Source organism: Homalodisca vitripennis, chromosome 1 (assembly GCF_021130785.1).
Source record: "Homalodisca vitripennis isolate AUS2020 chromosome 1, UT_GWSS_2.1, whole genome shotgun sequence".
NCBI lineage: Eukaryota > Metazoa > Arthropoda > Insecta > Hemiptera > Cicadellidae > Homalodisca > Homalodisca vitripennis.
The window spans coordinates 124296999-124310392 of NC_060207.1; the positions used below are offsets into that span (position 1 = coordinate 124296999).

Sequence of the window (13394 nt, forward strand, 5' to 3'; positions counted from 1 at the left end):
TTTTTTCATACCATACAAAAGTTAAAAGTCTGAATAGGTTTCTTCTAGAATATACATACTGAACTGTATACTATTATAAAGTAATCATCGTCATTATTCATAGTTTTATCACACCATTATCATTAAGGTGCTTCTACAATCTTAATATAAATATTAAATCTATCAAAATTTAACAATAATAAATAGTAACTGAGATAGTTTGAACACCTCACCTCTTTATGAGCTCCATAACTCCGTTAGGTGTGCAAGGGACAAATCCAGACATGTTTCCAACAGCAACCATGCCTTCATTGATGGTGTGTAATCTGGTCATAATGGTTTTAAATTAAATACATATTATTTACTATCTATTAAACAAAATGTATTACATGCCAAGGGATTGTGGATCACTGATCTTTTAAACAAATATATAATTCTCTGAATGGAGAGTAAAATTAAAACATACTTTTTCCTAACAGTTATTATATTAGATATGAATATAGATTAAAATAACAGCAATTAAAAACGGAAAACAAAAATATTCTAAAAACATTAAACTTCCAGAGGAGATGTGGAATTTGTATTACTATAGGGAATTTCTATTTATGGTTTGTACAAGTGCCATACTTGTTTCCAAACAAATTAAAATAATTACTTTGTTACTGCCACTAAACCATTCCTATTTAGAAAATATTATTAATATAAAGTAACATTATTCAACAATGTAATGGATTAGAAACATAATGAAGACTAAGTTATCTAAAGCACAATATAAATAAATAAAATAGTTAATTTAACCCTTTTTGGATTCGTATTTTTCTTTAATGATATAACAGTAATTCATTGTGAACTGGTTAAAAGGTAATTCGTACACAATTACCGCATTATTAAAAAAAAAGAATTAAATGATAATAAGGATGAAAAAAACCAAATAACCAGCCACACTTCTACAGTATACATTTCTTAATTTGAACTACAAAACTAAGGTTCATTCCCTAGAGTTCGATGTTCATCTTTGTGGTTGTTCTCAACTTGGAGGCCACACTGAGTGGCCCTCTATGATTTTTCCAGTTCAGCTCAGCAGGTCACTAGGTTTGGCTCATGTTACTACACATTTATAAGATATAACCTAGGCATGGCTGTGGAAAGTGCTGTAATCTCTTCGCCAAATAAGGAACTAAATTAATGTTTCAATATTTGCAATACATACCATAACAAACATCTTTAAAGTTGTTTTTTTTAAATCTGAATAGCAGTGTTACTGTAGCTGCTACATTGAATCTATTAATTTATAGTAACACTAGTGCATTTGGTGGAGCTAATCACCAAAATATGGAAATATATTTATATTTTGTTGATATTTATAGAACTACTTTAGACTAAATGTATTTTCATATTACAAAAACAATTACTTTAAAATTATGTAAAATCTTGGCTTAAATTACATATTACTTGGAATTTCTTCTAGAAAAGGATAATTAACCAATTAAAAACATTTAGTTAAGCTAGTAATACTGCCATTTGAATCTAAGTCAGAATAACTTAATTGACTGTGCACAGAGTGGAGACTTTGAACACAGCCAGCCACTACGCGTGATTAAACAAACATAATTTTGGATAGAAATATAAAAGTTTTTAGTAAATGTTTTATTTTATTTACGTTTACTTCCTCTAGAGATGGGTTAAAAAAGCAGAGTTGCTATTTGAAAGTGTTTCATTGCCTTTTACCTACTCCCAATTTGTGAAACGAAAAAAATAACATGAGATACAAGCCCCATGTAATCTAATAAATATATTCTAGCTTTTGACTTTCATAAATAGGGATAGTTAACTGTATTTAAATTTTGTATATGGGCATTAAATATATTAAAAAATACCCCACAAAAAATCAGTAATACAGAGTGAGAGTTGATTCAGGATTATTTGAACGCCTAAAATACAATTTCATAATAACTGCATATACAGAATCAAGACAAAGAATAAAACTATATAGACATGTTTCTATGCGTAAAAATGTCTGTAAATTGGTAATTATTTTTACTACTAACAATTATTCCTTCATACTATGACTAGTGTACAAATATAACTGTAAAAACAAATTGAATAATTCAGTTATAAAATTCATTTACGTTGTAAAAACAATCATAATTAAAAACTATTTAACCACTTGTTTAACCCTCCAAGCGTCCACTCTAACACCTCTTGGCGTCACAGCCATTTTCTACCATTTTTAAGGGTTTTTTAAAACATATACAGCTGTCATATTTACTAACAAAACCATGCATTTTTATATATAATTTTATTCACAAATGAATAGAGATTACATAAAAAACAAATGTAATATCCTTACCTTGCATTTTATAAACCTTTTTCCCTTGAAAATGAAAAAAAAATGTTTTGTTTTTTTTTTGAAAACTTTGCGCCCCCCCCCCCCCTAGAAAACACACAATCGAAAAGTTCAAAAATCCAAAATAGCCATTTTGTCCACAATTTAGTCTTCTGTTAGAAAATTAATATAAACACTTAGATCATTATATATAGTTTTAGAATAATTACAACTAAAAAACGGAACTATGTACACTCTTGGAAAAGACTGATATTGCTCAGTCAGAGGAACTGCTACTGCTCTCCCATTGCCTTCTCTTTTTTCCACCCCTCATGGGCCTCCAAAAGTGTTTTTGTAAGTGGTAGCACTTGGGATGCACACCACAGTTGCATCCTGGACACCAGAAGGTGGATCTTCCTTTATTGCAAACAACACACTTCCTCATTTGGACCCCAGGAAGACGCTCCAGTCGATGAGGATCAGGTCCAGCGTCACCAGCAGGTCCTACAACCACAGGCTCTTCACTGGCAGCAAAAGTGTCCACGATGCTTACAATAACATTTCTCCTGTCCATGGGCTTGTCAGTGTTTAGGGAGTATAGAACATAAGCGTTGAAGAGAGCCAAATCAAACAGATTGAAAAATATTTTCTTCCAGTACTTAGTTGTCTGGCGGTTGCAAGTAGTGTGAAACACACACATCGCTTACATCCACACCTCCCATATCCTGATTATACTTATGAATGAGAAGAGGTTTCATCCCTTCCAGACCTTTTTTGCTTCTTATCAGCTGATCCTCTGCATGACATGCAGTTGTCAGAGCAAACACAGGGTTTTTACCAGCTCTCTGCTTGAACTTGACAAGCAACAAATCTCCTTTCCTGAAATATATGGTTTCTCTGGGCTCCAGGTCTGCATTCTTGACAGCTTTGGGTAAAAATTTAGTTTTTATTTATGGTACCTGTTAAAAAGGTTTTTCTGTACAATAGACTATTTGCTAGTGGAATTTTCGTATAGAATGGTAGCCCTTGTCCAAGAGTCCACATTTATCCATAATATTTATCACAACTCTTTTGGTGAACAAGACTGGTTCATTTATATCATTGCACTGAACTGCAAGATATTCAGTTCCACTATGAAGTTCAACACACAATACATAGTTTGTTGAGCTATCGCAAGCCTCAAATTTTTTGATCCCATATTGTTTATGTTTTTTGTTAGGAAGATACTGGATGAAGGTGCACCTATTCTTCATCCCAATTAGGCTTTCATCAATGCAAACACTTTGGAAAGGTACAAAGTGCCTAGCAAAAAGCAAAATTTAGATGGTCAAGAAAGTATCTTACTTTTTGCCAGGGATCATAACCGGGCTGACCTATCTCAATGTTCACTGCTGATGACAGATGCAAAAAACCACTTATTAAAAAATATCTGCTTGATTTCATAACCATGGAAAAAATGGTGTGCCCTGAGAGGTCCTAACATCCCAGTAGTGCTTTAAATTTTTTTATAACAATCCCCATATTTATGGTCAATGCCATAAATTTTTTCATTTCAGCTACTGTGACTGGTGACCATTTTGTCCACCTTGAATTTCTCGATAGGGTTCCCTCATTTCGTTTTTTAGCTATTGCTCTGCCAGCATATGCATTAGTTTCTCTAGTTAGTAATTGCCAAAAAGCTGCAGTTAGAAACAAATTCAAGTACTCAATAGGCCTACTATTACAAGGAGGGCAGTTTTTGATACCAGGATTTCTGACTTGGAACTGAGGCCTAATGTCCTTTTCTGGCTCTGGGGGATAAATTCTGAGCCATGGATTCAAACAGCCTGCAGGCCTATCACCGACAACACTACCATTATCAGAAATATCATCTTCATTACCTGGATTTTCTTTGTCAGATGTTTCCAAGTCTTCATAATCGGGAACGTATTCCTCACCGCTGCCTGATGAAAAATCTGTTAGCGAATGGTCAGATGGAGTATTTCCCACATCAATGTTGCTTCCATTGCTCTCATCTTCACTAGAAATCACTTCGTCTAATATATTCCATATAGGACTAGATTGAGAACGTAAATTGTCACTCATTTTCAAAAGATAACCAACTATAAACACAAACTGACCACAACAAAACAATGCTACGGCAACCTGTTGTGCAAAAACAGCTGTCAGTAAAACGTTGTTGTTTTTCTACAAGCCGTACAGCTCACCAAATATTATAACTGTCTTGAGACAGTACACGGCAGAAAGCTTGTAATCTGCTCTTTACAACGATATACAATACTTGACGTTTGTTGCGATAGAAACGCATCTAGCAGCGTCTTTGTAAACTACAGTCTACCCGTCGATTATTCGATAACTGACGCTCCAGCGGTGTACTTCAACATAGAATAATCGACTTCTAACGCTGGGAGGGTTAAATCTTTTTTGCAGGGAAAGACTTAATATACATTGGCAGATGGTTAAATCAATTTATTGTAGTATATTTTAAGCTATTTTGGAGTAACACGATATAAAGCAAAATCATTTCTGAGGTTTGTTTGTTTCTTAGGTCATAACTATGCACTTTAACATGACAAGTAAAGAGCTGAGGACAATTTTTGACGTATAGAAGATATTGATACAAGATATTGTCATAACTCCTAATCTAATAAAAATTTATTTGTAATGTGACCTAGGAGGAGCTTTACAAATTATCCTAATTGCTCTTTTTGCAATACAAACAAAATATAAGAATATGAACAATATAGACCAAAAATAGCACAATATTTTAAGAATGAATGAACATGCTATGACAAATTCAAAACGTTAGTTGGAACTGGATTAATAAATTCCCTAATTATGAAAATCCTTTTGACATTCTATTGAAATAATATAATCAATGTGATACTAACATTGCCAAATCTGACTGTATCATTATACCAAGAAATTTTACAGTTTGAATACCATTAGTCCTGTTTGAAAGACTATTTAACACTTTCACTGCCGCCTCCTAATTTTGACAACTTTCTTACACTGCCGCCCATTTTTAACGATTTTTAAATATATATAATTTTTTAACTAATTATAAGAAAACCATAGGACTTACATTTTTTTAAAGCTAAGTTCTTCCTCTTTCTACACAGATGCTCATGCATAAATATTTTCAAACAGAAAGTCTTGGTTGAAAACTTAAAAACATAACGTTTTTTGTAAAAAATAAAAAGTTGACCAAAAAACATCACCATGTACTAGTCTGTAGCATAATATATTTTTTATTATTTTTTTCTGTATTTAGAATTGTCATTACTAACACTATAGCTACACATGTTTACAATTAAAATTTACTTATGCTGAAATATTTTTTTTAGTGTGGAAAGTCTTGAATAATAAAAAATAAAAAATAAAAAATAAATAAAATAAAATAAACAATAAACTGTAAAATTCTGTAATAAACCAATTATTTACAAAACACAAGAATAAATGTTTTTATTACTAATTTGCTTATATTTGTTATTTGAGTAAAAATACAATGTCAACAAACTTACTTGCATCTCCAAGAAGTCCATCAGTAGTAAAATCGGGATCATTATCTGTGTCATCTTGGAATAAATCATCACTTTCACTGTCACTTGAACATCTGAGTAACTCTTCTAGAACTTGATTGTCTTCAATACTGTTACGATTCATTGTATTTACTCACAAAACAATCATAAACAAACGTAATAGCAAGCAAAACAATAACGACGCAGACGACGAACTACGGTAGCAGAACGACAACAAATAGCCGACGCCCGACGCGAAGCGGTAAACAAACCACTTTTTTTCCGATGTTACAGATGACTGCCAACAACATTTCATAGATTATAATACATAGAGTAAGAAACAAAAACATCGAATTAGCGAATGACTATCAATGCCGAATTTCATAGTCGTTTAAATGAGTTTTTATTACTGTAAAAGTCGGCGCCGTCAAATGACGTTGTCGGCAGTCTATAGAACTCCTTGCGCGACGTCAAATTACGTTGTCGGCAGTGAAAGTGTTAAGTTACACTAAGTCGAAGTAGTTTATTATGAAAGTTATTTATTGGTATAGAAGTGTTTTTTTTTTTTTTTTTTTTTTTTTTTTTTTTTTTTTTTTTTTTTTTTGTTCTCTTAGGACAAGAAGCTTATAAATTGCACTTAGTCCTGTAAGAACCTTTGTGCTGCTTCCGGAGTGATAGGATATTCAGGATGGGTAAGGTTAGGAGTAGGGGGCCGCCTCCTATTGAGCCATGAGAAAGAATTAGGGCACTACATCTCAAAGTCATCCTGGAAGAAGGGGAGGCCAGCTCTGAACCAGCCTCTCCAGTCAAAGTAGGCACAGGATGGCACATCCTTGTTGAGGTTAACAAGAACCTCTGAGGTAAGGGAACAAACCCCACCAACTCCAACAGTCATCCTCCACAGTAGACTAGACCTATCGAATTGCCCATGAACCCCAGAATCTCAACATTTGCGGTTAGTGATGTGCCCAGTGGTGGGTTCAACTGGTAGGTATAAACCAGCCAGAAGTGATCCCTGCTGGGTCAAGTGTTGGGCTTAGTTTTAACAGTAACACAAACTTCATTATAGAGGTTATATTTGGCAACATCATTCTTAAATATGAGGCATGTTTTTAAAATAAGTACCGTTTTTAAATTACGCCGCTGCAGCACTGCAGTTGCTATTTAGCGCATGCGCGAAGTGTAGCTACATCAGTTTACGTGAAGCCACAAATGCCATTACGACGCCGTTTGATTGAGTCTTCATTTGTTTACGTGATTTTAAAATGCCACAGACTATCGAGAATTCCGCCAACTGTGAAGTGCGTGCTGTGATTAGTTTTCTCTATGCTAAAGGCTTAAAAGCAATTGGCATTCATCGTCAAATCAGTGAAGTTTATGGTGAAAACATTATGAGTGAAGGAATGATGCGGAAATGGGTTAGGGCCTTCAAAGATGGCCTCACAAACGTTCATGATGAGGAACGAAGTGGGCGACCTTCAGTCATTACTGATGATCTCATTCAAAAAGTGGACTGTAAAGTGAAAGAGAACAGACGGCTCACAATTTCGTCCTTAGCTGAAAAATTTCCTGCTGTATCAAGAAGTGTTCTCTACGAAATTGTGTCCGAACGTTTAAATTATCAGAAACTGTGCTCACGGGGGTACCGAAAATTTGAAGACGCATTTGGCGGGGAAGCGTCATTCCAATGATAAAGAAGTAAAAACGTCTGTGCAACAGTGGTTGTCCAATCTGGCGGCAAGCTTCTTTGACGACAGCATACAAAAGCTGGTCCCAAGATACAGGGTCTGTATAATAAGTAACAGGACTGAGCCTGCCCCGCTCCGTCAAAGCGTCTGCTAACCGGTATCTGGTGCTGTAGTGGTGGTGGGGGGTCTAGTGAAAGGGAACCGGGCTGCAGCAGTTGCCTCCAAGCGCTTGGAGAGTTAGCGGAGTATCGAGCGAGAGCGGAGTGCATGTTCAGATACCCCGTCGGAGTGAAAATGGAGAGAACGATCGAGCAACGTTTTAGCATTAAATTTTGTGTCAAACTCAAGAAAATGGCCACGGAAACTCTTCAAATGATTCAAGAGGCTTACGGTGAGGATGCTCTGTCCAGAACTCAGGTGTTTCAGGGGCACAAAAATTTCCGGGAGGGCCGCGATGATGTCCATGATAAACAGCACTTCGGTCCTCCATCAACGAGTCACACGGACAGAAATGTGTAAAAAGTGCGTGATGTGTTGAACAGTGATCGTCGTCTGAGCATTCGGGCTATCCCAGATGAGGTCGGAATTGATAAGATGACCGTTCAAAACATTATTAAGAACGATCTGGGCATGAGGAAGATCTGCGCGAAGCTGGTACCCGAACACCTGACTGATGAGCAAAAGAAGCGTCGTGTTGCTGTCGCTTCGGAAATCCTTGATCGACTGCAAACCGAACCAGAGTTTTTCAACCACGTTATTACAGGAGAAGAGACGTGGGTTTTTGAATACGATCCTGAGACGAAGCGGCAGAGTTGGGAGTGGCACACACCGGCGTCACCACGACCGAAAAAAAGCGAGCATGAGCAAATCGAAGGTGAAGTTGATGCTCATTGCTTTCTTTGACGTGAAAGGCATTGTTCACAAAGAGTTTGTGCCACCCGGTCAAACTGTAAACGGCCAGTACTACAGAGAGGTGCTCCGTCGACTAACCGCCCGGGTTCACCGAGTCCGTCCGGAGATTGCCGATTCGTGGATTCTCCATCACGACAATGCACCGTCGCACACCTGCCTGCTCGTCACTGAACAGTTGGCAAAACAGTTGAGGGCAACGTTGACACAGCCTCCTTACAGCCCGGATATGGCACCACCGGACATCTTTCTGTTCCCCAAGATCAAGAGACACCTTAAGGGGACGCGGTTCGGGTCTCTGGAAAACGTTCAACGTGCTACGACGAGGGCTCTAGACAACATCAAGGTTGCCGACTTCCAGGGAGCGTTCAGGGATTGGAAAATACGGTATCAGCGTGTTATCGACTCCAATGGGGACTACTTTGAAGATTTTTAAGAAAAATTGTACATATTTTGCCAATAAAAAATTTCCTGAAGTCAGTCGGGTTACTTATTATACAGACCCTGTACAACAAGTGCCTTAATAATAATAATGGAAATTATGTAGAGAAGTAGAGGAAAGAATGCTCTTTCAGGTAAATAAAGTTTTGTTTGAAAAATTTACTTGTTGATTTTTTTATATCAAAACGGTACTTACTTTAAAAACATGCCTTGTATTAATGGCAAATCATGTATATAAAATAAAAAATGTAGTGATTCCAGGATGAGTTCCTAAAGAACACCACGGTTTATGACTTTAAATTCAGAGAAGGAACCATTGAAAAACATACTATTTCCCATTATTGTTGAGATAGGACTGAATAACAAAAACTGCTAATTGATCAAAACCAATATGCTTGAGTTTAAGAAGAAAAGATTCATGTAAAAAAGTGGCAAAGGCCTTTGAAATATTAAAGAACTTAAATTCAACATGTAGTTGTCATTCGAAAATGCCATAAAGACAAGACTGAGCATGATCTAAAACGGATGATCTAAATCTTTGATGTATGGATATGTGGGATTGACCAACACGTTATGGAGAAAAATCAAAAACTCGCCCATCCAAGTCTTACTTGAGTGAACCTTTCTCAGTCACCAGTTGTGCAATAGTAATACACAGTAAGAGTTGATGTATGAGCTGCTGACCATACAAGTTATGGATAAAAATTTTAAAAACTCACCCATCCACATCTTTGCTTGGGTCAACGCTGTCAGTCACAAGATGTGCATCTATTTTGTTCTCTGAGTCCAGAGGCATCTGAACGATGATCCCATGTACGTTAGGGTTTTCGTTTAACATTTTTAATTTCGTCAGTAGCTGCAACAAAGGACAAATAATTTACTACCAATATTTGTAAGCTATTACATAAACAATTACAAATTTTTATAAGTACAGGAGAATATTTTTCCACAAAGTAATTTAAACTGCTTTTTATAGTAGCACATTATTTTAACACCACCAGAAAAAAAACACCATTTCAACATTACAGAAAAACAAAATCAGTAGGAACTGTATGGATGGCATTTCATATCAACAACTATGTTTAAATAACATTTAAATAAACACTTTGCAATACTAAAATTGAAATTGAAACAATATACAGAAGATTGTAATAATGAACTAATTATACAACAAATATAAAAAATTAAAAATACTAGTTCTTTTTGAGAACGAAAATAAAATTAATCAACAAGCCTTGTATAACGTACTTGTCAAAGGATACCCGTGTCTAATATTTAATATGATACAAATTTAATGTGTCGTGTTTACCCCTTTTGATACCTATATTTTGCATATATTTATATTTGACCATAAAACTATTTGATGTGTTTCATTGTATTCAATGGAAATATGAGGTATAATTCTCTTTTCATAACATCAAGTTTATAACATAGTACTATAGTAACTAACAAACAATATAACAGTCAGACCTTATATTCAACACGGTCTAGTTAATCATCAGTGAACCCTACTTCTATTCACATGTTCTCCGCTGAGTACAATCTCATATCTCCAAGCCACAATTGTTTCAGCCAAAATATATTAATTTAAGATTAATGCCATCTGCAAAGTATAAAAATAATTCTCCACCTATAACAATTAATTACTTTTTAATAATCAATTTATATCTATCTGAAATACACTTTTTACTGCCTCAGCCTTTATTGTTTGTAGGCAACAGCTGATTTAAAAGTTCATGTCAACTTTTAAGTGGCTAGGATTTTTCTCCTGCAGCCGTGAAATACTCTATTTGATCAAATTACAATTTGGATTAGTTATGTAAACATAATCTGTCATTTCTTAAACACAGTCATTTATAGTAAAACAACAAAAAGCAATGGTTCACCAAACCAATGGTATTTTAGTTTAGATCTTGGTTTGCTTGTTTGATAGTTTACTTGTATCAAACATCTATGACACTGTTCTTTTTAACTTCTTTTTTTTGCAAAGGGCCTAACATGTCAATGTGTAACCAATGTCTCTAGTAACTCAATGAGTCATAACACAAATATTTTGTTCTCATTATTTGACTTGAGTCCTCTGTATCTATATCAGGTGTCAAGAGTACGATAATCTTTGAATACCACAACAGGAGAACTCCAAAGTACATTGCAACTGGTATTTTTTAATGTTGCTGAAGGATCTCTTTAACGGCTGTAACAGTTGTAAAGCATCTGTCCTCTATTACTTTTTCATAACCTTTTTGTATAAAATCTTCATTAATGATTAAAGATCACCTCTCTTTCCTTCTCATGTATATTTGTGTCTACATATTTAAAACACATTCCCAGACCATTCCTTTCCTCATAGCTCTTACTACATAAACTTTACTAACATGATAATGAATGCATTGTTTTCATGTCTTTATTAACACTAAGAAACTAATCACAGCAAGTACTTCGCAGTCAAGCAGGATTCTTAATCAGAGGAGACATTTTAAATACTAACAAATTTATACACAGTTCATCATTTCTGTAACGGTGGCTGTGGTTTCTTAACATATGCAAGTAAACAGTGCTGATGCTCAAAGTGCAACAGGCAGCGGCAACATTTCAAAACTGTACTTACTTCAAATATTCTTAAATCATGTTGTATAAGTCTTCCAACTCTCTTTTACTTGCAGTTCGCACAGTTACACAATTAAAATAGACTCTAACAACTGGCCAAATGAAAACTTTAGCAAAACTTACACATAATGGTATTTTAGTCAAGGCTTAACAATATTTGTATATATTTTCCACTACATTCAGTTTGATCAATTGTAATGTATGCATTCCAATGTAGAGTGATCAGCTGTACGATCAGCAACATTTAGTCAGAAGACTTGTCAAAAGCATGTCCTGCTACATATAAACTGAACAATTCTCATATTCGCGTTCCACTTTTCTACACTAAAAATCGTGTTGTGAATTGTTCTGCTACAGCTACAATGAACAATTCCAATATTCATGTTTCACTATCTCTACACTAAAAACGTGTTGTGAATTGTTCTGCTACAGCTACAATGAACAATTCCAATATTCATGTTCCACTATCTCTACACTAAAAACGTGTTGTGAATTGTTCTGCTACAGCTATAATGAACAATTCCAATATTCATGTTCCACTATCTCTACACTAAAAACGTGTTGTGAATTGTTCTGCTACAGCTACAATGAACAATTCCAATATTCATGTTCCACTATCTCTACACTAAAAACTTCTTCCGAATTATTCTACTACAACTACCATGAACAATTCCAATATTCATGTTCCACAATCTCTACACTAAAAACATGTTGTGAATTATTCTGCTACAACTACAATGAACAATTCCAATATTCATGTTCCACTAGTGATCTCTACACTAAAAACTTCTTGTGAATTATTCTACTACAACTACAATGAACAATTCCAATATTCATGTTCCACTATCTCTACACTAAAAATGTGTTGTGAATTGTTCTGCTACAACTACCATGAACAATTCCAATATTCATGTTCCACTATCTCTACACTAAAAACGTGTTGTGAATTGTTCTGCTACAGCTACAATGAACAATTCCAATATTCATGTTCCACTATCTCTACACTAAAAACGTGTTGTGAATTGTTCTGCTACAGCTACAATGAACAATTCCAATATTCATGTTCCACTATCTCTACACTAAAAACGTGTTGTGAATTGTTCTGCTACAGCTACAATGAACAATTCCAATATTCATGTTCCACTATCTCTACACTAAAAACGTGTTGTGAATTGTTCTGCTACAGCTATAATGAACAATTCCAATATTCATGTTCCACTATCTCTACACTAAAAACGTGTTGTGAATTGTTCTGCTACAGCTACAATGAACAATTCCAATATTCATGTTCCACTATCTCTACACTAAAAACTTCTTCCGAATTATTCTACTACAACTACCATGAACAATTCCAATATTCATGTTCCACAATCTCTACACTAAAAACATGTTGTGAATTATTCTGCTACAACTACAATGAACAATTCCAATATTCATGTTCCACTAGTGATCTCTACACTAAAAACTTCTTGTGAATTATTCTACTACAACTACAATGAACAATTCCAATATTCATGTTCCACTATCTCTACACTAAAAATGTGTTGTGAATTGTTCTGCTAAAACTACCATGAACAATTCCAATATTCATGTTCCACTATCTCTACACTAAAAACGTGTTGTGAATTGTTCTGCTACAGCTATAATGAACAATTCCAATATTCATGTTCCACTATCTCTACACTAAAAACTTCTTCCGAATTATTCTACTACAACTACCATGAACAATTCCAATATTCATGTTCCACAATCTCTACACTAAAAACATGTTGTGAATTATTCTGCTACAACTACAATGAACAATTCCAATATTCATGTTCCACTAGTGATCTCTACACTAAAAACTTCTTGTGAATTATTCTACTACAACTACAATGAACAATTCCAATATTCATGTTCCACTATCTCTACACTAAAAATGTG

General features: G+C 34.8%; 1 protein-coding gene across 3 annotated transcripts in view; it reads right to left on the minus strand.

Moving 5' to 3' along the window:
- Positions 1-13394, minus strand: part of LOC124370947 (C-1-tetrahydrofolate synthase, cytoplasmic) — a 70500-nt gene that overhangs the window by 38429 nt on the left and 18677 nt on the right. For all 3 annotated transcript variants that reach the window (XM_046829265.1, XM_046829261.1, XM_046829256.1), the window contains exons 4-5: positions 9584-9720; positions 213-305 (exon numbers count right to left, since the gene is read on the minus strand). In XM_046829265.1, coding sequence (XP_046685221.1) covers positions 213-305; positions 9584-9720 — 230 coding nt within the window. The remainder of the gene's footprint in view (positions 1-212; positions 306-9583; positions 9721-13394) is intronic.